General features: G+C 30.9%; 1 protein-coding gene across 1 annotated transcript in view; it reads left to right on the forward strand.

Annotated features, from left to right (window-relative positions):
- Window positions 1-25822, forward strand: part of LOC148303926 (opsin-2-like) — a 60771-nt gene extending 34949 nt beyond the window's left edge. The window contains exons 2-3 of the mRNA XM_088269121.1: window positions 19757-19887; window positions 24714-25822. Of these exons, the coding sequence (XP_088125247.1) occupies window positions 19757-19887; window positions 24714-25822 (1240 nt within the window). The remainder of the gene's footprint in view (window positions 1-19756; window positions 19888-24713) is intronic.
- The last annotated feature ends 2035 nt before the right edge of the window (window positions 25823-27857 follow it).

Consider the following 27857-nt stretch of genomic DNA (forward strand, 5'->3'; position numbering starts at 1 on the left):
CTTATAGAATTAAAGTCTTGGCTTCAGTCGTGTCAGCCAGTCCACTGCATCCGTGGTCGCCCCATGGATATCCCAAAGGTCACCACCAAACCCTTAGAGCCGGCAGTCCTGCCCATGTCGCTCACTCCTTTCAAGAACGTCATAAATAAATAAACTTGATTTTTCAGGAGAACGTTTTTAAAGTTTAAAAATATAATACAATGTATTAAAAATAAATATCAAGCCACTTATTGAACTTTTTACTGCGCAACAGATCTTTTTAGGTAAATCCTGAAGGTTTTTTCTCCATTTAAAAAATATTTAGTATATTTAAAAAAATAATTAAACAATACTTTTTCTTCGAAATGCAAAAACAACGCTTTCTGCCCTGTAGCGGGTAAATATTAAGTAAAAATATGCCGCTTTTGCTGGGATATAGTACATTTTCAGGGCATTCCGAAAACATGCACAACTGAAAATTGAAGATTTTTTATTTATGACGTTCTTGAAAGGAGTGAGCGATGTCTCTTATGGTCTGCTCAGCTCCACACTCACAATCAGGGTTGTACTTACAATCCTAACAAACGATGAAGAAACACAACCTAGAACAAAGTCCCATAAAAGGAGCAAGGCGAATCTCTTTACGTTGCCTGATCTATGGTACCAATCGATCGGACGAACGAGTATCGGTCAAGCATATTTGTGGCTGAGCCATCTCTCCAGGGGACAAAAGGACCGCATGCGGCTCGCGAGCCGCGGTTTGCTGCCCTCTGGGTTTCTATTAGCATTTATTAGTACAACAAGGCTATTTTAGCATAGTACGATCGCCACTTCGTATGCTAGTTGCATCACCATATGCAGAAATTTGCGAAAAAAGTGGCAACCTTTTTTTAATATAGGTAAAACATCCAATCATTTAAAAAATATATTTAAAAAAAATAAAAATAAATATAAATATATATATATATATATATATATATATATATATATATATATATATATATATATATATATATATATATATATATATATATATATATATATATATATATATATATATATATATATATATATATATATATATATATATATATATATATATATATATATATATATATATATATATATATATATATATATATATATATATATATATATATATATATATATATATATATATAAATATATTTATATTTATATATATAAACATTTTTTTAAAATTTATGGTATATTTTACTCCACGATTTGTCGCAAAAAAAATAGGCGAAAAACGAGTAGTTTAAAAATATAGTTGAACACTTATTTTTTTAATCAATAATTATTAATCACCATGTATGTCTTCATACTTTTAATTTTAATTTAGGTACAAATTTATTTTTTTAAACATCGTTTGGGTTTATTTTCAATATTACTATTTCAATGTTTTACTCTTAAGTCACTGTACGAGTATATTCCGCAAGTGATTCGTTGCTGTGAAATCATTTCCCATGTCGAATAAATAAATAATTGTACACCATTCATTCATAAGATGTAGGTTGTAAAATGCAAAGCAATTATCCTAACATAAACCTAAGTCAAAAGACAACGTGGAACGAACAATGGGTTTTCAGTTTTCAGATTTCAAACATTGACATTTCAATTCGCTACATACACATCACGCGCTATCAACTCTCCTAGATACAAGGAAAGAGCAATTAAATTGTTATATATTGAGTGAAGAAAGACGATTTTTTAATAACTGAAAAATGTTTTATAATAATTTCCCAATTTTTCCAAGATAAATATGATAAATGTAGAAAATTAAATGCAAAAATATTTTTTTACAACATTTTGAGTGTGTTCAAATACTTGTTCACAAATCGGGATCACAAATCTCTAATGAGGAGTTTTTTTTACATTTCTTTTAATTGACATATCGCTCACTCCTTTCAAGAACGTCATGAACGTCATAAATCGAAAATCGTAAATTTTCAGTTGTGCGTGTTTTCGGAATGTCCAGAAAATTTACTATATCCCAGCAAAAGAGGCATATTTTCAACTTAATATTTACCCGCTACAGGGCAGAAAGAGTTGATTTTGCATTTAATAAAATGTATTGTTTAGTTATTTTTTTTAAATATACCTAATATTTTTCAAATGGAGAAAAAACCTTCAGATTTTATCTAAGAAGATCTGTTGCACAGTAAAAAGTTCAAAAAGTGGCTTGATATTTATTTTTGATACATTGTATTATATTTTTAAACTTTAAAAACGTTTTCCTGAAAAATCAAGTATTTTGATTTATGACGTTCTTGAAAGGAGTGCGCGATATAAACATAGATGAAGACTTCCATGTGCTTCTTCATCTATGTTGTGATGTCGAAAAAAAATTGTGTAAAATATTTTTTTATAAATCACACCTGAAATATAATTTTTAACGGATACATTATTCGAACCGGGTCCTGGCGTTTCTTTTTTTTTTTAAATTTCACTTAATGATCAAAATTCAGAACCATATTTTGAGTATGTACATATTTGTATCAAAATTCTAGATTTTCTCCACTAAGGAGCTGTTTATATCAATGTATTTTTATTTATTAATCTTTCTACATTAATGAAGAAGAATATGGAAGTCTAGGCATTTACAGGGCTTACTATCTATCATTGGCTTTTTTAAGTGATCACCTTATACATTGTATAACATTCCCCACTAACATTCATCAATAAATAAAATTCTTGATAAAAATTTGGTAGAATGATGGGCTTGTTATAAAGCAATATCCTACGTAATTTCGAGTCGAGGCCCTCAAGCAACAAATTTGACAAAAGAGACTCGTATCCGACCGAATTGTACAATGCTTGCGTTTAAATTGACGTTATACAGTATTTCAGATATTTTTTTTTTAAATAATTTGTTTTAGACTTTTTTTAAATAGGGTCTTGACTTGAACAATGTAAGTTTATTTAATGTTTCGATATTCGAGTGTTTTTAAAAACATATAATAATAAAAATACGTATTATTTTTTTCTTTCCAAATTTTTTTTACTATCGTACGTTGATGTGGCCATATTTGTTTCTATGTTGAATACTTTGTCATGGTTATTTCAAAATCGTATAAGAATATTTTGGGCTGAAAAGCATCGGATTTCAGGTGATATTTTGATATTTTTGAGAAAAATATTTTTTTAAATACTAGTCCAGTTATTTACTTAGATTAAGCTAGTCAAATCTTCAAGATCAATAAATCTTTGAGACCTCGAAGATAAGCTGAAATAAAATAACTGTTTTGAATATTTGTCCCTTGGCTTTATTTTATTGTCTCATATTTTAAAATGATTCATAAGCTCAAAGTTTTATTATAATACTGAACAATTTTGGATAAACAATCTTTTCAACCACAAACAGGGGCAAAAGATCGGATCAATCATACTTACATTTTATATTTGCTGAAAACAATCAGCATTCAACTTTATCTGAAACAGTCTCCTGAAATACAGAGCCGGATCCATCACCTACTGAAATTAATATGAATTTATTATTATTTTTCCCTCCCTTGTGGCTAGGTACTTTACCGAGTAAACTTTTGTAGGTCCGGCACTGCAATGAATGGTTCGGGCAAGGTTCAATTTTATGTTTCGAGTATATTGTTTTCATGAATTGCTTTGTTGTGCGGACTGAATGTAGCAGGGAATGATTTAAAGGTATTTAAACCTGTACACAGTGTCCCAAAAAATACTTTTAATCCTGTAATTGGTGATAAAACTAATAAATGCAGTAAATATCACACGGTTTTTTTTAGATATTTACATTTTTATACACATTTTTGAAAAACTATCTTATTACCGTCAGTACAAATAGAGATATTAAACATCTTTCTTTTGTTTGTTTGAGTTTATATTCAAACCAATAGATGGAAGCATCTGTAGCTTACGAAACTAGCCGTAACAATATAAAACTCAAATCGTCAAAATTCAATGTTTTATTGATAATTGAAAAAAAAACAGTTAAACACTTGAAATTTTGGATCCTCCACATTTTTGTCATCCAACATAGATCTTTTATCCTGTAAATAAAGACTTTTCAAAATGTTACATATCGCTCACTCCTTTCAAGAACGTCATAAATCAAAAATCGCCAATTTTCAGTTGTACGTGTTTTCGGAATGCCCAGAAATTATACTTTATTTCAGCAAAAAATGCATAATTTTAACTTAATATGTTTTTGCATTTTGAAGAAAAGGTATTGTTTAATTATTTTTTAAATATAATAAATATTTTTCAAATGGTGAAAAAACCTTCAGGTTTTACCTAAAAAAATCTGTTGCACAATAAAAAGTTCAACAAGTGGCATGATATTTATTTTTAATACATTGCATTCTATTTTTAAACTTTAAAAACGTTCTCCTGGAAAATCAAGTTTTTTATTTTATTTATGACATTCTTGTAAGGAGTGAGCGATATGTCACCTTGTTTTTATGCAGAATTTCAAACAGTTCTGTTAAAGCTATTTAAAAGTTTAAGCTCTTAATTTTTATGTAATAACATGACAAATAATTCAATATTTTCATAGATGATAATTTGCGTTATATGTTGCGTCATAATAACTCTAAATGGCTTGGTTTTTGGGCCACCCTGTATATGTTATGAGTATGATACTCGTACGGTATGGATAAGCCCTACGGACAACTTTGCTTATTGTTTATCCGCATTATGTAGTACATACAATACAATATATACATGCTTAAATATTAATAACATGAACGCGGTAACAGGAAAAAGGTCATTACTTACATCACCTTTTATATGTATGTGTGTACATATGTATATATATATATATATATATATATATATATATATATATATATATATATATATATATATATATATATATATATATATATATATATATATATAAAAGAAAAAAAGAGTACAGTATAACCTGGATATAACGAACTAATTGGAGGTAGGGATATTTCTTAGAGCCGAAACTATGTTATTTAAAAATAGGTTTCAATAAATCGAAAAAACTTTTTTTTTTAAATAACAACACTATTAAGATACAAATAAACAATACAAATCAAAAACAAACAAGTCGTGAAGTGACCTTGCTGTTTAATATCGATGCACTTGCTTTCAGTAATCTTGCTTTGAAAAAGTGATCAAGTTTTATTTGTACTTTTGAAGTTTGCTATTTTTTTATGAACTCTTTAAAATTACAAAAATGCGTATTATACAGTTGAACTTCGTTATCTGACGAATAGTCAATATTGAGTATTTTTAGATCGTCGATATGTGATCTTACCAGTAAAAACTTATTATTTACCAATATTGTTATTTGCAGTCTACGAACAGGACGGCATTGTCTCAAATTCCAGTGCTACACGTATGACGTGATTATCATGGCCACTATTTTTTTTTACATGCGGCGACCCTTGAATTCAAACATATAAAATACTATCAGAACGTTTTTAATCTTGTCAAATTTGATAGATTTTTTGTCCATAATATCCTAAGTCCGTTAAAAAGAGGTTCATTTGTGTATTAATTGTTAATTCAAACAATGATTTTTCGGGTCTACTAGTTGTATTTTATTGTTTAAAAAAAACACAAAAAAATTAACATTGTGACAAAAGTTTCACTTAGTTATGGCATTATTATTCGTTTTACCTATTTATTTTCTATACATGAACTATAAATAAATAAATAAAATGCCATAACTAGGCGAAAATATTGTAACAATATATTTTTTTTTTATTATTTTATTTATTAGGGGATTGTACAGCTTACATATAAAAAAAAATATAATAAACAATAGTTACATTAAAAATAATAGACATTACATTACATTAACAATAAATAGTTACGTTAAAATAAAAGCCAATTAAACAATCCCACATTTATGTTATAAAACTATTAAAAAATATTAATTTTTATTTAAGATTAAAGTTTTATTTTTTTTAAGATTATTTAATTAAATTTTTATTTTTATTAATAATTAAAAATTTTATTTAAGATTATTTAAGATTAAAAAATTATTAATTTTTTTATATGAATTTTTATGTGTTTTTTTTTCCATCAAATACAACTTCGACTCAAAAAATCTGTGTTTGATTTAAGAATTAATACATAAATTGAAATGGAGTTCTACAAATCAAACGCCAAATCAATAGATGAAAATAGAGGTTCGTTATATCGAGGTTTTACAGTAGGTACTCATGACGTTTTTATTAATATTTTTTTCTTATTATAATGTTTCACACGGTAAATGAATCGAAGCCAGGATGTGTTAAAAAATGTTTAATAAAAAAATATGCTAACTAAAATATAAATACGTGTAAAACTCTATTTCTTTTATGCATGAAAATACGCCACGGCACACTGACTTATGTTAAGCTAACCCTTCAAATCTGTTTGTAACAGTTTTGGTGAGGTACTTGAAGGTATTCAAACAACAGAAAACCGATACTTTCGGAGAGGCCGCCTTCTCAAGTGTGCCAATAGAGGGTTTTACTTTTATTTTGCAGCTGTTAAAAGGAGGAAGGTTTTTTTATACATCATAAAAATATATGTGTACAGTACATATATACATGTGTATGTGTATATATATATATATATATATATATATATATATATATATATATATATATATATATATATATATATATATATATATATATATATATATATATATATATATATATATATATATATATATATACATATATATATATATATATATATATATATATATATATATATATATATATATATATATATATATATATATATATATATATATATATATATATATATATATATATATATATATATATATATATATATATATATATATATATATATATATATATATATATATATATATATATATATCGTTATACAGGAGAAGGTGACCAAGTGTATTTTTTACAAAAACGTGATCATTGACTATTTAACATCTTAATAGCTTAATATTGCCTTGAAAAAAATCCCAAAGTATTTTAAACTTGGAAGCATAATAAATTTACTTGTTAAAAATGACTTACTGCATTGATGTTTATTTTCTTGCCGAGCAAAAGTGACTTAAATGGCCCTCCTTCTTCTTCTTCTAACCGTTTTCCGCACCCAATGGTGCATAAAAGGGCACTGCATCGTGACGCAATATTATCTACTTACATGAAAGTAATGTGATCACTCCTGCGCTTCAGAGACCAGACCTGGGTTATGTATAATAAATGTTGAAGTAAAGTAAGGAGTGTAAATTCACTTACAACATTTTGAGTGTGTTCAAATACTTGTTCACAAAATCTGGATTATCTTCAATTACAGGAATTATTTTCATATTGGTTGTCAATTATGGGTAGAATTGGTGAATGTTACACGTGTGTAAAGTGATCACTTAAACCAGCCTGTGACGGTCGTTAGCCCCGTAAATGCCCAGACTTCCATATTCTTCTTCATCTTTGATGAGATGTCAAAAAATAAATTCACTTATGTTTATTTTCACCCCCCCCCCCCCCTTGGGAATGGAACCCGGGACCTGAAGCCCGGTAGCTAAACATGCTTACCATTACACCACGGAGGCGGACAAGTAAAGAATGTAAAAATTAAATGTGCATTATTAACATGCAAAAAACTGCATACATGTCAAATATATTTAAAATGTTAATTATCAATACTTATGAATTAAAAAGTAATGACGCCACTTTAACAATCGAAAAATTTATGTGAAAAACTAAAAATGAGTGCCAAAAACCATAAAATTAAATTTATCAAATAAAAAAAAATCACTAGTAAATTACCTGTAGTACGAACTTTATTTTAAAAATATTTCACACATGAAAATAGAAATGTAATAAAAGTCTATCTTATATTTATTAACGATGTAAAGCAACTATTATCATAGCTAAAAAACATTCAAAATAATAGTAATAATGTCCACACTTAACGCCAAGTGTTCAAACTGGTACCGGACTCGACAATTTTCATAAAAGTTTAGTTCAACAAAATCCAATTTGTTTGAACGTTATCAAATTTGAAACATATTTGTTGCAGGAAGCGAGTATTGAAGTCTTATTCCCATAGGTAAATAAAGTCCATACATACATATGTAGACACTTCGCGTAACTTTACAATAATCTCCCCTAAATTGAATATCCGCTATGAGCGAGTTTAGGGCGTTTGTCCACTACACGGAATTACATGGAAATTTACCGTCCGGAACGTCAGTCAGCGTTTTAAAATGATGATTGGCTTGGATTGGCTTGTGCTTTTGTTTATCTTTCTTCGGATCGGAGCACATGATCGGTGCGTGAACACGTTGCGTGTAAGTTCGATCACGCTAAACTGTCGTAGTCGCTTTCATTTTTTTTTAAAAAACGGTACAAAGACGGTAAAATTCCGGGTAGTGGACAAGCACCCTTACGGAGACCTACAAGTCTTCGAGTCGCTTGCCAAATGCGTCAAGATCTGGTATTGCTCGCTTGATCAAATAAGAAATAATGACAAACAAATTCAGGTGTGTGTATTGTGTATCCGTATAGGTGTAAGGGTTTGGTTCAGAGGTTCGTTACAGCTTACAGGTTACAGCAGGCTGCCAGGTATTCCTCCTCAGGAATTTGATTTTTTATAGTAATGGGTAGTAGTGGTCATTGCGGACGGTCTCCTTATAGGCTAGAATCTTGTAGGGTTTCATTTTGTCTAAAGCCTCCCCTTATTGTCTATGTTCCCACTGATAATAAACAAAAAATGAGAATAATATTTATTTTATTATTTAAACTATATCCACTCCTTATGTGGAGCATATGGAGTCCACAAACTGTATCCAATATTTTCTGTCTGAAGTTCTGACGAGAACTGGCGACGAATTGTCAGCAGTGGTCGTCCTGGGCGAAGCGAACCTGATGCCTTGTAAAAGAGGCAAGCCTGGTTAAGGCTCTCGGGAGGCATGCGGATTATATGGCCAAGCCAACTGAATCGCCTTTCCTTGGCAACAGTTGTGACCAAGATCTGTTGCGTCCTACGCTTTATCTCTTCATTAAAATAATAATAAATAAATAAGAATTAGAAACAGCTCCTATCCCCTCTTCTATCTTCAACGTTCCAAGGACACAACTCTAAAACTTAGACTGGGGTTCACTACTGAAACGGGATGCTCCACATTGGGATGCTGAATACATTGAAACACTTGTCACATTAGATTTTAAGAAACAGCGGTATTTACTAAGTAAAACATAAATTGAAAATCTAGTAGGGTTACTATTACTATTAGCATTGGCGGTGAACTGTACAGATTTTACTCTTTATACCTCAATATATCTTATACGCCTAGATTACACTATGAGTGACATTTAAAGCATAAGTAATAAAACACTTTAAATGACTGTTTTAAGATTTTTTAAAACAAAAATTGTTTTTTTTTTTTAAAATGGGAGTTTGATTTTTATTTACCTTGCTTATTGTTTACAGTGTTTAAAGATCATTAGATAAGTAGATTTTGTTACTTCTAGCTAAGAAAATATTTTATTGTAATCTGTGGACCTAAAATTAGTTATTGCAGGGTGTAGGTTCAAATGTAAGCCAAGGGTTTTTAAACCCGACATGGAAAAGGGCTGCAGCTTTCAGAGGCCTAAGGGCTAGAACGCGTAACTTTCATACTCCGTTTAAAAAACGATGCGTTCGTTAGTCCGGTTTTGACTCCATCACTGACTTTGTCTTACGTTTACGTTGCTATCTATAATCTGGCGTTCCCATGATAAAATTTGATATTTTCGACAGATTTATTACGTCTTTGACAGTTACAACGAGAACTAAAACTACAACTTCGCAATATTTGCTTTTGGTGGATCGACTTTCGAAGTTTTCCAGATAAACTAGTATATTGAATTTTAAGAATACTCGTAAGAATTATGTACCTACAAGAATTTGAGTAAGTATTATTTTATGTATTAATTTTAAATCAAACACAGATTTTTTGAGTCTACTAAGTTGTATTTCATTAACAAAAATACATAAAAAATTATATTGTGACAATTGTTTCGCCTTGTTAGGGCATTATCAAACGAATGTGAAGATCAAATGGACTACGGTCCTTATGTAGCTATACAATTCTAAGTGACAGTTTTAACACGTGCAGCAATAATTTATGGGAGACAACAGTAGCTAATGGGGGATGTAGGTATGTACCCTTATATTTATTTTCTGGGAAAGGAAGAATTTATTGACATGGCCATATTTTAGAAAATTTATATTTTAAAGCTTAATACAATTGTTGGTAATATTATTTTTAAGAATTTATATATGTAGATGTAATTATTAGTTTATCAACAACGCATCATGCAAGCGTTTACATAGAGAGAGATGATGTACAGTAATAGTCTATTTAAATATGTTTAACAGTAGTGAAGACATAAGGTTTGTTTGTTCATTAGGTAGTGGGGGATGTAGGTATGTACCCTTATATTTATTTTCTGGGAAGGGAGAATTTATTGACATGGCAATTTTTATTTTAATTTTAAGAAAGAATATATATAAGTATGAAGATATAATTAATTATGTATGTAGATATAATTATTAGTTTATCAATAACGCATCATGCAAGCGTTTACATAGAGAGAGATGATGTATAATAATAGTCTATTTAAATATGTTTAGCAGTGGTGAAGATATAAGGTTGGTTTGTTCATTAATGATTTTAAAATTAGGATTGTTTATATACTTATTAATTTCTAATTAGAATTTTTAACTTCTAATTAGACAATTTTATGTTTATTTGTATATACCATAGTGTAGTTCTTAAATATTGAACATTATAAGGTAGTTGTATATAATAAAAAATCCACGTGACCAGATAATGCTTTTTTATTATCTTTAAATATTAAGTAAAGGTGAATTAACTTTTTCTTGAATGTTTTCCGCAGATACTTTGTGGCACATTTTATAAACTTTACAAAATTAAATAACTAAGTTTTAACCACTTTTTTATTAATGCAATTTAACCTACCGGTTTCGACAAGAACCTTGTCATCATCAGGGTTTATTTTAATTCAAAAATATTATACTCATTAAAATACTCTCTCCAAAAACTTCCACACACTCCGTAAAAATCTTGACGTCGCCCACCTTATCAAGCTGATATGCCTTGGGAATATTAGAAAGGGGGGGGGGTAGGGAGATGAAAGAAAATTCAGCACAAAAAATATACTTAAATTAATTTAATTAAAAAGATCAAAATTATACAAAGGCGACTTCAACTTAAACCAATCTTAAATTGCTATCTTAAATTAGCTTAAGATTAATTAACCCTATCTTAAATTAAACTTATTCTAACCTTTGGTGGAAAAGATGCGCCGTGATGCTGAGGTGGCCGTGATCCTTTGTGAAAAAGCTGCGCCGTTGGATGCTGGGATGAGGTTCTTCTGATGACGGGCCGCCGTGCGATGATTCTTGCTTCTTATCTTCTTCTTCTCCTAGTAGAGCTTCAGCTTTTAATTTGAGGCTTATGACCCGGCGTGCGTTTGCTTTTCTTGCAGCGTTTTCTGCGTGGGATACTCCGGATGAGTAACTCCCTTTTTTTCTATCTTCTTTCTCCCTGTGTAGAGCTCCCGCTCTTCTCCTCACTTAAGTCTTAAAACCTGGTGTAGGTATGCTCCTTCTAACTGATTTCTCCCGACTGCTCGATCCCCCTGATCTCTCCCGACTGCTCCTTCCAACTCCTTGATCCCACTGATTTCCCGAATGCCCTTCCAACTGACTATTCCGACCAGTCCGACTGGTCGGTCTTCTCTGATCCGATGGATCCCTTCCAACTGATCCTTCCAATTGTTGGCTTCCAAGTGCTGGCTTCCAAGTCATCGATCCCACTGATTTCTTCCCGTTATATTCGGTTTCTCTCCTTGAAGATCACGCCCTCGAAACCATTTTTCATTGGCTGACGGTGCGCTTGTATCCACCCCCAAAATTTTCAACGTCTTGACATTTCAATTAGCAAACTTAATTTTATTTATAATATAATAAAGAATGCTCTTAGTATAATAATAAAGACCACCGGCAAACATCTATTATCCCTTTACAAAGGCCAGCGGGTTGGCGACAGTTTTTTTGATTCAAACCATTTAAATACATTTTAGATTTACGACAGGTAAATTATAAAAGGTCGGAGCCATAAAAAATATTTGCGCGCACAGAAAAAAAAATTACCTAAGACTAATTAATTAAATGGATTGATGATTGATTTTTTTAGCCAGCCTGAAAGGATAAACGTGGTTTCACCACGTCAATCTTAAATGTTATTTTTATAATGGTTCTTGTGGAAACCGGTAGGTTAAATTGAATTAGTAAAAAAGTGGTTAAAACTAAGTTATTTAATTTTAAAAAGTGTATTTTTTTTCCCAAAATTAAATAAAGGTGAATAAACCATGTTTAATTGTTCGTTCATGAGTATTTTATCGGGGTTATTGTTATAATTCGATCAAAAATTACCCACCTTTAAAAAAAAAACCTCTGAGCGCGCCACTGATTTCATATAAATCTTTTATCATACGTGAATATATTATTTGACAAGAAGATACAGTGGCATAGTATTTTGTGTTGTAGTTACTTCCTTATCTGTCAACAAGATGTTTCTCACCCAAAATGGAAATTGGGCAACGGGCGCGAGCGGAGTGGCGCCTTTTCACTTTACGATGTTTTCTTTCTGCGTATTATGTCAAACAGCTCGTATTTGGTAATATATTTGAATTCCCTGCGTAAGGTATTCTTTAAGGGTATAACATATGACAGGAAATCGACGAAATCAATTTTAAGGTTAATAAAATCCCCAACCTAAATTATAAACCTAATATAAGCTTTTAAAAATAAAATAAAATCTTCTCATTTTACGACACGTGTATGTATGATATGATCATATAATGTGTTATTTTTTGCTTTAAGTATAATATATCAATATATTTCTTAAGAAACAGATACATTACTTTGATGCTGAATTTCAGCTTTCTTTGAAAATAAAAGTAGCATTTTGGTTCCGATATTGGTAAAACATGAAACTGACAGGTGACAAAAAATTTAATGCTCCTTGGTGGTGCTCTGAAATATAGAGCAAATAGCTTTTCAAAATTAAATTTTCCCACAACCAAATATTGACTTTCGTTATATTTTCGCATGAATTTACTTTAACTGCTAATTTTGGGATTTCGAAAAAGCGGTCCTTCCATCGACAGTTTATTGAACTCTTGACTTGGGTCAATTTTGATCATTGAAACTTTATTTTGCAAAAAGATTTTAAAAATTAAATTTCCCTTAAACCGAATATATAAATTTTTTTTTCGTTATATTTTTTCAAGAATTTACTTTAACTGGTAATTTTGGGATTTCCGAGAGAGCGGTCCTTCCATCGAGAGGTGATTGAACTCTTGCTTGGGTCCATTTCGATCCTATAAAATTTACATTTTAAAATTTACATTTTAAAGTCTCTTCTCCTTACTCTTTATGGAATTTGAAGCGATTTTCTATTTTTATGTTACCTCGTTCTCTATGTACTCGTAGATCCAATACCGGACTTACGGGCTCACCAGACTACTGAAGCGAAAACCCGGCTTATTATCGGGTCTTAATAGACCCAAGATATGGACGCTTTCTGGGCCATGAAAGTATGGTATATGCACCTTTTATTATTTTTTTTATATTTATATATATATATATATATATATATATATATATATATATATATATGTGTGTGTATATATATATATATATATATATATATATATATATATATATATATATATATATATATATATATATATATATATATATTTATATGTCTGAATTTGTTTTACATTCAATTAGCTCTTTTGATACCCATATCGGTATAATAGACTTTATGGAAACTATGCTACTCGTTTAAGCACACATGGACAGAAAATAGTGTAATAAACTGAACTGTCAAAATGATGACAAAGTTTGACTCACCCTGTATTTATTGTATCTTTTTTTTTCAATATTAAATTTAACCAACTTTTTAACAAATCAATTTTTCATTACTTAACAATACTGAAAAATCTAAGCTGAATTGTAATGAAAGCTCTAAGCTGTCAAGTCGAATGTGTTAACCGTATCAGACCCATAATCAGAAACGAATTCTACCACGAATGTTCGCTTGCATTATCATCGGCTCGCAGTTCATTATTTTTAAAACTAGTAGTTCAAGTAAAGAGGTTTAAAACGATCAAGGGTTGACGTCTGTTTGATTTAGGTCGAGTTTTGACTTCAATTCTCGTTAAGGTTTGCGCACTCAATGGATTTATAAAATTACTTACGAAAAATAAAATCACTTTTTTTACATATTAATAAAGATGAAAAAGAAAATGGATGATTGGGTATTTATAGGGCTTATTACCTGTCAAAGGCTGGTTAAGTAATCACTATATAGTAATATATATATATATATATATATATATATACTATAAGTATATATACTATAAGTATATATATATATATATATATATATATATATATATATATATATATATATATATATATATATATATATATATATATATATATATATATATATATATATATATATATATATATATATATATATATATATATATATATATATATATATATATATATATATATATATATATATATATATATATATATATATATATATATATATATATATATATATATATATATATATATATATATATATATATATATATATATATATATATATATATATATATATATATATATATACTTTATTTGGATGCATGCACTATCCGAACCCAGGATTATTTTTACACACTGAAAAACGCCCGAAAACGTGATGCAAAATTTAATGCAGCTTATAATTTAACCAGGCACATATTTTTACTCATAACGTTTTCAATGTATCTTAATACTTGTTCATATGTCTGAGTTTTCTCCACTTAGCAGTTATATTTATATTTTTTGTTATTTCAACATAGATAAAGAAGAATATGGAAGTTTGGGTATTTACAGCTTTTTCTGCATCCGTGGTGAAATGATTAGCGTGTTTGGCTGGCGTGATGGAGCTCCCGGGTTCGATTTCCAGGGGGGCGGCTGATAAGAAATATTATTGATTTTAAGCCTTAATATTAATTTAATAGGTACTATCCTGGACTTGTTACTCAAACGCAGGTGTGATCACCATGCCTTCGTGTAAGTAACGATCAATATAACACTGCGTCAATACGATTCAGTGCCCTATGCACCATTGGGTGCGGATAAGGGTTATAATAGAAGAAGAAATATTCAAACGTCTTTATTCTTCTTTATCTATGTTGAGATGTCAACAAAAAAATAAAAAAAGAACTCCTTACTGCGAAAAGCTCAAATTTGTGAACAAGTATTTGGAAACACAAAAAGTATGTGAATATAAATAAATTTATTTTTTCACGCACGTGTAAAAAGTAAGGAAATGGAGACGATTTAATAATTTGACAATAAAACGTTCTTCTGTTGTCACGAGCTGATAATTTGTTTACTTTTGATAAACCAGCGGCGTTCAAAACATTTGAGAAAGAAAATAGGGACAATTTCTAGAGGGCTCCAACTTGATAAATAAAGGGAGGATTTTCAGATTCGGTAAAGTCGACTTTCGACTTATATTTCCGTTGGAAGATATATTTTTTAATGTTCAGCATCGCCAACGGCAGAATGATTTTCGGTGGTATTTTTTATCGTATTTGCTTTATCAAACTTTACAATAATATTTATACACTGATATTTAAACAACTGTAAAACTTGAGAGAATAAATAATTTGAAATAAAATTTACTACTGTTTCAAAACTTTATTTCTTCTGCTTAATTGGACATATTACTATAATGAGCCACGATTTCAACTTCAATTACACAACTAGAAGACATTTTTTTAAAAGAAATTCATTTTCATTAAGAAATATTATTTACAATATGTTGAGTGTGTCCAAATACTTGTTTACAAATCTGGATAATCTCCAATTATAAGAGTATTTTACATATTATTTTTTGATATCTCATGAGTTAGTGAGTTTTATATCGTGCTGGAAGTCACGGGTTCAATTCTCAGAAGGATAAAAACGATTTTTTACTTGGATATTTATTTCATATCACTTTGGACTAACTAGTACACGAAGAACAGGACTGATTACATTGCTTTCACAAATTAACGATAAAAAATATAATTATTTTTTGACATCTCATCAAATATGAAGAAGAATATGTAAGTGTGGGCGTTCACGGGGCTGACGACCGTCATAGGCTGGTTTAAGTGATTACTTTACACACGTGTAACATTCACCGATTCTACCCATTATTGACAACAACACTATTCAAACTCTTGGAAATTCTATGTATATGAAACAAATTTTGAAACAATGTTCTTGAATCACTAAAACTTCACTAGAGACATCTATTGGTGAGATGTAAAGAAGCTTTTTATTTACATCTCACCAATTATTTATCTTAATATAAGAGTTTCCGCTTAGTAAAAAGCTTCTTTACATCTCACCAATAGATGTCTCTATTGAAGTTCTAGTGATTCATGAACAAGGTTTCTATTTGTGAGATGAAATATTGTTATAGGATTCGGATACCACATACAAATAAAAGAGTTTCTGCTCAATAAAAAGCTTCATTCATCTCACCAATCAGCCCCGTAAATGCCCAGACTTCCATATTCTTCTTCATCTTTGATGAGATGTCAAAAAATATTAAGAAATATTATGTTCTTGATATTGAGAAAATAATGACGTTTTACTAATTAATGTTAGTTTTTTTATGAAGTTATTTTTTTATGATAATTTTTGATGAGCTCAAACTTCGATTTGTGATATAGTTTGTGTTAAACCAAGTCTTTATCAGACTTCCTCTGATTCTTTTTCCAACTACACTGATTTTTTTAAATTTCAAAATTCATCATAAATTGAACGATAACGCTATCATTTAACTTAAAATTAAAGTAATGCTTTGATTTTTTTACTGAAATAATATATTCAATAGCTTATACAAATATTAACTATTAAATTGATAATCGAATTCTCCTGAAACTTCGTCTGTATATACCGAATTTTCTATTTAATAAATTCTCAAAAATATATGCAAACCCTTGTATCTATTGAAAAATGACAAATAGAGATGAAAACCTTTTCCCGAAATTAATCCCAGATTCGATCATTTATCCAGGTATCTGAATACACCGATTTTTTTCAAATGATATCGAAAATCCTGTGAATAATATCAAATATAATGCTAATATTTGTGTAAAATTGCTACATCCTATTTAACATCATCTTAACGGGGGTTTTTACACATAAGAATAACTAACTAAACTCCCTTTTTCCTTTGCCTTCCCTATTATCATCAATTTGTAATTTTCATAAATGTTTAATCAAATGTAAAATAATTGCTTAATTAATACAGCAGTAATATGAAATTTATGTTTTTTTGTAATGTTCAAGCACTATCTACCCTTTTTTTTAATTACCTAACGTCCAAATGACTCTGAAATCTAGCTACGGCTTATGCAACACTGCTTATCATGACTCTACTCAGGCTTCAACTTTTTAAGTTTCATAGCCTTTGCCTACTCGTGAGTGGATTTACTCTTAATCTTTAAAGTTACTATAATATCATGTAATTCATTAGAGAAAATTCTAGACAAAAACACTCGCTCACTATCTACCATCTGATTGCAAACAACTATATAATTTATTAAACGTTTTGACCGATATCACAAGTCTGTTTTTGGTAGGTTGGAAAATATTGCTTACTAGCAATAAGCCCGCCAATGTACATATTTATTTTCTGTACATGAAGTTTCAATAAATAAATATGAATTCAATCGATTATAGAAGTTTTTTAATAATTTCGTCCAATGATTACAATCTAATTCAACTTTAATACTTGCGTCGTATGATTTTTTTTTGGTGTTACATAACATACTAACTAACCATCACCACTACTCTCCGAAGGGGTATGGAGAGAGTATAGAATACCACAGTACTGTCTTTGCAAAAGTTCTTCGCTTTTTCCAAGTTCATCCATCATAGTCGCCGATTATTCCGATTCCTAACCTAACCACTTTCAAGTTTTTGAAACAATCAAAATATTAAGTATGATCAATCATGCCAAGTTTGTATCATTTGTGTAACATATCGCTCACTCCTTTCAAGACCGTCATAAATCAAAAAACATTATTTTTCTGCAGACCGTTTTTAAAGTTTTATAATATAGTACAATGTATTTCAAGTTACTTTTTGAACTTTTTACTTTGCAACAGATCTTTTTAGGTAAAACGTGAAGGTTTTTTCTCCATTTGAAAAATATTTAGTATATTTAAAAAATAATTAAACAATACCTTTTCTTCAAAATGCAAAAACAAAATTTTCTGCCTTGTAGCGGGTAAATATCAAGTTAAAAATATGCTTCTTTTGCTGGGATATAGTACGTTTTCTGGGCACTCCGAAAACATGCGCAACTGAAAATTGACGATTTTCATTTATGACGTTCTTGAAAGGAGTGAGCGATATGTAGTTTATGAAAACTTTCTTTTAACTTTCATTAATAATTTTCATCAAGATATTGGATACAAAATGATAAAAGAGTTTGTAATATAATATGTAGGAATATTGGTGTTTTTAAAATGTATGAATTCCAAAAAGAATGAATACTGTGATTGTTAATCATGGGTAGAATAGTAAATGTTACACGTGTGTAAAGTGATCACTTAACCAACCTGCGATATGTCGAAGGCCTGTAAATACTCAGACTTTCATGTTCTTCTTCATCTTTGTTAAGATGTTAAAAATTTAAAATAACACCACTTTAGAGTTATTTATCAAGTCAATCATAGATATGGCCGAGAACTCACATGTGAAAAAAGGTGTCAGTTAAAGGAATTAAAGGTACATTTTTTAAAATTTGAATGGTGTGTTTGTCAATCATGGGTAGAATGGTGAATGTTACACGTGTTTAAAATTATCACTTTACAGTGCCGTATCCCTGTAAATATCCAGACTTATGTATTCTTCTTCATCTATGTTGAGATGTCAATATAGATAACTTCTAACTGGAGAAACCTAGATTTGTGAAGTATTTCTTCTTATTCAAACCCTTATCCGTACTCCAATAGTGCATAAGTCACTACATCATATAAATGCAGTGTAATCTTGATCGTTAACACATGAAGGAAAGGTCATCAGCCCTCCGCTTTAGGTACCAGTCAAGGGTAATATTGAATAAGAATTATAGTGACAAAATCCACTTTTATTTATTTGACCCCCCCCCCTAGGAATCGAATTCGCGACCTCCAGAACGGTAGCCGAACATGCTGACTATTATACTACGGTGGCGGATGGTTAACAAGTATTTAAATACTCGAAACTTTGTGAAATCTGACCATATTTACTGAGCGTGTCTATATTATTTTCTACCTATTTATTTTTTGACATCTCATCAAAGACAAAGAAGAATATGGAAGTCTGGGCATTTACGGGGCTGACGACCGTCATAGGCTGGTTTAAGTGATCACTTTACACACGTGTAACATTCATCAATTCTACCCATTATTGACAAACGCAATACTCAAATTCTTGGAAGTTCTACATATGTGTGAACCAATTTTGAAACATTATTTTTGAGTCACTAGAACTTCACTAGAGACATCTATTGGTGAGATGAAAATATTTGTAAACAAGTATTTGGAGACAATCAAAATGTTCTACCTATTTAGTGATTGAATAATATGAAATATTGTTATTGAATTTGCTAACGCCGTTATGTTGATTTTAGATGCCGGTCGCTGCGAACACCAGCCAACATATTGGTCATCAATCTCGCGCTAAGTGATTTCATGATGATAGCGAAAATGCCCATATTTATCTACAATTCTGTATATCGGGGACCCGCTCTTGGTACGACAGGTAAAAATCTTAAGACATATTTAATCTCATCATTTTGAATGGTTTCTTTTAGATGCAGATCCCTGCGAACCCCGGCCAACATCCTCGTGGTGAATCTTGCGTTCAGTGATTTAATGATGATGTGTGAGATGCCCGCGTTTGTCTACAATTCTATACACTTTGGTCCAGCCTTTGGGCAGAGAGGTAACATGTAGCTCGGCTTGTAATGAGACGCTGGACTTGGCTTTTAGCTGGATGGTGTTATGTCCCGAGCTTCCTCGAACGTGTGTTATCCCAACGTGACGCGACTGAACCATTTTCAAATTTAACGTATCGCGATAAACGCCTCAATAATAAGGCTTCGTCCTAATACAATGCGATTAGGCGACCATCGTAAGTTCTTGCGAATTTTACTCCTACGAATCCGCAACTGTATTTTTTTTAAATCTAGGTAACATTTTACGTAAATGATTTTCTTTCTTCGTTCTTAAAACATTCTTAAAACGTTCTTAAAACGCTCTTAAAACGTTCTTAAAACGTTCTTAAAACATCGTTTTTGTCTTCAAAATAATTATATGGTTTTGAATTGAAAACAGTTATTGAAGGGTAAGGAGTTAAAAAATATAAATAAAAATATTTTTTCCACATTTATATTAAAAATAAAAAAAATATCCATTAAGGTGGAGACTGACCGGAGCATTTCGTCGTAACATAACATTGTAACATCGCTCGCGGCGAGCATCACCGAGCATCCGAAACTATGGATGGAGCGCTCGGCTCGGTGTACTGACTGCCTGAATGCTCGCATCGTAACGTGTTACGTTACGACGAAATACTCCGGTCAGTCTCCTTTTTACTTTTTTTTAATTGAGCGTGAGCAAACGTTTAAGATAAGCTTGAGATCTAAGTCTTAAACATACAGATATAATAAGTGTCCAAATTGGCATTCGTGCGACCAATTAGGACACCTTGTTGAGATCTGTACACATGTTTAAAAGCGGATTCGTACGAATAAAATTCGCTAGAACTTGCGATGGTCGCGTAATAGCTTTGTGTTTGGACGATGCCTAAAGCTAAGTATGAGGAGGAGACAAAATGATTAGTTGAATTTGGAATTTGGATACGAAACGCTACAGTAACCATAGACCCCTGTGATATTGTCCATAGACAAAGTGTGTGTCGAGTCTTCCGCTGTGTCTTTACTAGAAATTGAATGTTCGTGTTGTGTTGTCCATCGTAAGTAAATCCCTTCAAATTAGATACGTCACATTTTTCAGCTTTATCGTTGAAATGTTTAATTAAAAATTCATTTAAATACCCTCACTGATACAACTCTGACTAATACTTTAAAAATGTCACAAAATTATGTAAAGAATTATTTGAAAACTTATTTTTAATTTAAACGAAATATTAAATTTAACTTGTCATTTTGTTTATCGGTTTGGCGTTTAATTTCTAGAACTCCATTTTAATCTAAATCTTAAATATCAAAATCAAACTTTGATTTAAACAGTCTACAAAGTTTTATTTTATTATTAAAAACACAAAAAAAATTAATTTGTAACAATTGTTTCGCCTTGTTAGGCATAATCAAACTACCTTTTTTTAAATTACACTAATTTACACACATATTTCAATTTCATACTATTTCTGTGAGCCTAAGCGGCTCACTATTAGAAATAGGTATCAAGTTGTGGTAGATTGGAGTCCGCGACACTAACCACGGGACCACAACCCGACAGTTCATTAGTTTGATAGTGCCATAACAAGGCGAAGCAAATGCCTCAAATTTTATTTTTGTGTATGTTTAATAATAAAATACAATTTAGTAGACTCTATAAATCATTGGAATTTTATATTTAAAATAAAAATTAATTTGTCATATTAAATTCAAATGAATAATCTAGCTCCGTTGTATTTATATTTCATTATAGCTTCGATATGTAATCTTCAGATATTTTACTTTAAAAATTTAAATATATATGTAGGTTTTTAAAATACATATCGGTAAAGCACTTTGTCGAACTAAATTGAATTGAAATTTTATGATTGAAACTTAAAACGATACTATTAATACAAATCTTTTTTCTTACATCATAAAAATTTGTTGAAGAAAATTGTTTTTCATATTTATATTAGTCTTTAATGTAATTAATAACACATTGGTAAAAATTAATTTCTGTCTAATTGAAAAAACGCCATAATCAAAAAATTCTGTGTTTTATTCCTCCTAGATTTGTAAACGTCCTATATTTTTGTATTAAATAAACAATTTCTTACTTGTGCACGTTTTAGATCTTATAGTATTTGTAATTAAAATATTGTAACATATTATACATATCTTCTTCTTGTTCTTCTGCTTTGTGTAGGCCTTGTGACCTTTTTTTAAGAGGGATTAGCCCCCTGAAAAGTCGATTTCCAGCCGTCGATCCATTTCTTTGGTGGTCTGCCCTGGAGTCGTCTACCATGGAGTTGGCCATGCAACGAAATGTGAGGGAGTCTGGATGGTTCCATTCTCCTCACATGCGTATGCATATTATAATGTTTATAATTCATACATCTCACAAATAACAAACACGTCACAAAATAATCCATGAATCGAACGGCAATTATATATTTTATTTTTATTTTTAACATTGAAATAATTAAATGCGTATTCTTACATACCTCATATCATAAAATATACACCGTCTCACGTAAAAATCAATCATTTTTTTTTTAATGTGCTACGATCATATTCTTTGTTTTATTTTGCAAAGCTTTCCATTTGTAATTTACATCTCCCAGTCAGTTTATTTCATCAAAGAAGAAAAAATATCTGTGTTCCAAGCACTTTTTTTTTAAAAAACTGATGTCAAAATGTATTTCATTTCTTGCGTATGATGACTGTCAACAGATATTTTGTAAATTTTATTGTATCATTATTGTGACAAAACTTTATGATATTTCTCTTATACAATATAAACCAAATACGAATTTACGGCAGTCCTTGAATATTTTAGTATTTAAAATTTGTTACTAATGTTTTTTTTTTTTTTCAAGGAAAAAATGGCAAAAGTCCGTTTCTAACTGTGCTTGAAGTACCGGGTTTGATTCCCAAGGAGGAACAAAATAAATATATTTGGCAGGCACCATAGTTGGCGACTGCTAAATTGGGGTCGCGGGTTCGATTCCGCCAATTGCAAAATAAATTCAAGAAAGATTTATTTTCAATTGGTCTAGGTGTTTGTGATACATTTTTCACATTTACTTTCCCTATCCTTAAAGTAGAAGTTTGCGGGTTAATCCTTTTTAAAAAATAAGTGATTTTTATTCCATTGATATATTTTACCCTCGAATGGTACCTAAAGTGCAGGATTGCCTTCATATAAGTATTAATCAAGATAAATAATACTGAGCTAATACAATGTAGTGTCCTATGCATAATTTAGTATAGATAAGGGAAAAAATATTATTTTATTATACAAGAACCAAACCAAAATATATTATTCATTCAAATTTAACTGCAAAAAAATTCAATGGCTTTAACGCTTAATATATTAAGTATTTATGACGATTTTTCACTGGAGAAATGATGAATAAAAATAAGAAATAATTAAATCTAAAAAAAATAACTGGTGATCACTTTACCAAACCTATGACAGTTGTGAGCCCTGTAAATGCCCACACTTCCATATTCTTCTTCATTTTTTAAAAAATAAATCCTAATTGAAGATCATTCAGATTTGTGCTTCACACAACAAGTGCTTCTCACTCAAAATGTGAAAAAAATAGCTGCCTACGAAAACATTAATAAGTATGAAACGATTGTCTATTTAAAAATACTCTAATAACGACAAAAAAATCTCATTAGACATTTTAGAATATCTGAACATAGATCATACATATCCATCACTCATATTTCTGAGATGATCATATTCCGCGAGTGACTTTAAATCGTAGCTTTCAAATCAAGATTACGAAAGAGAGAAGAAACACAAAAGCGTTTGCCAACCGAGCGGTCGCTTCGTAAGCTGAAACCTTAAGCAGTCGCGTGGAGGGGCTAGAGTCCTTTCCGGGGGTAAGTCGTACGAGAACCAACCAAGAATAAAAGGAAAAATGCATTAATGACAAAGAAGAAATATAATCCCCGTAATTGCTTGAGAATTCGACAAAAGCAGAGATTCTATTCTTAATATTCGTACTATGGTATTGCTCTCCAGGTATAATTTTTCTTTCATACTGATACTTCGATCGAATAATTTTCTTATTATTGACAGGGTCAGCTGATTTTTTTTGCTTTAGGAAATATATAAGATATTTCGACGTGGAAAATGTTTTCTGGATCTGCAAGAAATATTCGCAGTAAGCTATTTTAATTCATTGATTATTAAAAAATAAAAATAAACACTAGAATTATGTTTATTATTGAGTTTTATTTCATTGCACATGACTAGTTTCGAAACTACAGTTACTTTCATCTACAGGTGATTAGTAAAACTAGTCACCCGTTATATATATTGTTATAACTAATCACCTGTAGATGAAAAAAACTAGTTTTCGAAACCAGTCGTGTGTAATGAAATATAATTCAATAGGTGGTATTTTACAAATTTGAATATTTTTTTAAGTGATCAACGAATTAAAATAACTAACTGCGAATATTTCTTGTAGATTCAGAAAATATGTTTTGACTTCAAAATTTCTAATTTATTTCCCATAAGTAAAAAATTCAGCTGTCTCCTCACGTACAAGCGTTTAATATTTTTTTTAATAATCAACATGTCATTCCATAGTGTTAATGCCGAATCAAAAGATAATATTTTAATTCGTAATTCCTAATTCCATTTTTGTTGTTTTTTTTTTAGCTTGCAACATATACGGATTTGTCGGTGGCTTATCGGGTACAGTATCCATCGGCACTCTCGCGGCCATCGCCTTCGACCGCTACAGCGTGGTGGTGTACCCTCTGGAACCTCTGCGCTCCTTGACGGGCCTGCGAGCCAAGCTGTCCGTGGTTTTCGTCTGGCTGTACGGGGGCTTCTTCGCCATCATCCCCGCCCTAGACATCGGCCTCGGTCGCTACGTCCCCGAAGGATATCTCACCAGTTGCAGTTACGACTACCTCTCGGAGGATTTAAACCCCAAGATCTTTATTTTCGTATTTTTCATAGCGGCTTGGGTTCTTCCTTTGGTGGTTATCGCCTTCTGCTACGCCAAGATCATTAGCGTCGTCATGGAAACGAGAAACATAGGCAGAAAAGTTACGGGAAGCGTTCGACTATCGTCGAAGCACTGCAACGAAAAGGAGAAGATGAAAACCGAGGTAAAGCTTGCCGGTATCGTTATTTGCGTAATAGCCTTGTTTTTTGCAGCCTGGACACCGTATTCGATCGTCTCCCTTATGGGGATCTTCGGTTATAAAGACATGATTCTGCCTATCGTGTCTATGATTCCGGCCATGTGCGCCAAGCTCGCTAGTTGTATCGACCCTTTCGTGTACGTTGTCACCCATCCCAAGTTTCGACAGGAGTGTGAGAACTTGTTTCTGTCCAAGAAGGAGAGGCATCGTCGGAGCACCGTACGCCAGGGTTGGTCAGTAGATCAACAGAACCAAAAGAAACACAGTTCTAAAAAAGAACGCGAGATAACGAGCGAGGATGATGTAGAGGTAGTGGAAATGGGGAAAGTTCCTTACACCAAGAAACAGGTCTCCATAGAATCGCCTTTGAAGAAGCGCGGGCTCGGACATAGCGGACTCGTGACTCCGGCTGAAGAACGAATCGAGACGATTTCGACACACTGCGCTACAAAAGGAATCGATATTAGCGAACTTCCTAAAACAATAGAAGGCAATGAGGAATTGCAGCCCCCTTCATGGTACGTTAAGCCGCAATTTCTACAGCGGCCGAGCAGCATAAAAAAGGTCGTACAAAAAATTCAGAGAATGACCTCCGAAGATTCCATGAACACTTAAAATAACAACAGCAATCTAGGTACTGAATGTTTCTATTTAAAAAAATTCAACATATCCCTTTTTATAATTTTTGTATTGTCTAGAAATATTACAATTAACAAAGAAGCTGTGAAGTCGACCTGATAGATTAGTTACCGGAAATATAAAACAAAGCAAGGGGCTAATAACATTTTTTGGGAGACGAAAAATTAAGTTTTATTTCGAAAACTTTTTTTAAAATATGTATTTTATTCAAAACACTTGAATGGAATAGTTTTAAATTGAATACTGCGCTTAAATTGGTCACAAATTACTGTCAGCTAGCTGATTTACCTTGCATTACATTTTAATGAATTTTTATATAAAATCTGTCTAAATTTGGATAGTGTAAAGAGAATATTTTTAAATATATCTTTGTTTTAAAAAAGGATTGTACCAATGAAAAAAGGCGGAAAATATCAAGTCAATCAATTTAAATATGTACATAACACAATTTATTAATTTTGTCTTTAACATATGAATTCATACATTCAGTGATATGTTGAGCTCGATTGAAACTGTGACTAGACGAGAAAACTTTTTTTTAATAATATACATATTTAATAAAGCTCTCAGTCAAAAAGTGGAATAACATGGTGGAAAAAACTGAGTACCATCAGAAACATCACATTTTGTTTAATTTTCGCCGTCGAAAAATAATATTTTTGGCTACAGGGTGCACGAAACTGCATTACTCTGTTGTAAAAAGCCTGAAATATGTATTCAAACACATCAAACGGATTGTATCCTTGAAAAAGTATGAAAAAAATATTTTTCATTTATTAAAATTAATTTCAATTGATTTGAAAATTTTCCCTTTGCGACTAAAATCTTGGAGAAATCTACATAAAAAACATTTTTAAAAAACCATTAGCATTTGTTTGTTTAATCAACCATTTGATTAAAAACGAATTTCTCTATAATATGTACTTCGTTATGATTTTTGTTTGTTTGTTATTTAGTATATATTTCTGGTTTAAAATACGTGTGAATTTGATTTGGAGTTATTAAAAGAAAAACGTGAAATAAAACTCCTTAGAATATACTATATACAATGATCGATGTTACCGAGTTAAAAATGATGAAACTTTGGAATGAAATGGAGTGTAAGGCTGAGTTAGGTTTAATTAAAAATATCAAGGAACGCTCTCTAGATGGTTTGAACACGTGGATCGAATGGATAACGAGAGAATATCCAAGAATAAATTCTTTGCAAGTAGGGTGAAGACGGAAGGAAATGCACTACCAAATCAATTAGATCGTGAAATCTGGTCGTGTCGAACTTCTGCATAACTGGAGACCGCGTATGACTTGATATACGGAATTTAAAGAGTGTATGTTGGGATAGACATATGTATGTAGTAGTAATAAAACTAGTACCAGCACCACCTACCAAAATTTCACATTTCGCTCACTCCTTTCATATATCAAAAAACTTGATTTTTCAGGAGATCGTTTTCAAAGTTTAGAATCATAATGTTTTTTTTTAATTACCTAATGACCAAGTGACTCTGAAATCTAGCTACGGCTTATGCAACACCGTTTATCATGTCACTACTCAGGCTTCAACTTTATAAGTTTCATAGCCTATGCCTACTTGTGAGTGGATTTACTCTTTATGTTTAAAGTTACTATAATTTCATGTAATTCATGAGTGATAATTCTAGGCAAAAACACTCGCTATCTCGCTAGAGGCATGAGTTTATATATTTTAAATTATAATGAAATATATTATAAAGTATATAGTCTAAGTCTCCGAGCCATACAGTAGTGCAAACCAGACATAGCACTTCAACATTTTCTCCCTTAGTTTCAAATTTAATTTGTCATTGAAGAATATTGATCTCGTTTTGTTGAATGAACTACAGGCTGCTTCAATCCTGCACTTTACTTCCACATCTGGGTCCACAGAGGATGTTATCATACTGCCCAGGTACTTACTTGAATTGTTATATTTCTCACAATATTAATTTATTCGTTAAATACTCCTCTTGTTTTGTACTGGTAGGTTAGTTAC

The sequence above is a fragment of the Brachycentrus maculatus genome, unplaced genomic scaffold (assembly GCF_059751285.1).
Source record: "Brachycentrus maculatus isolate JH-2025_06_01 unplaced genomic scaffold, ASM5975128v1 h1tg000339l, whole genome shotgun sequence".
In the NCBI taxonomy this organism is placed as follows: Eukaryota; Metazoa; Arthropoda; class Insecta; order Trichoptera; family Brachycentridae; genus Brachycentrus; species Brachycentrus maculatus.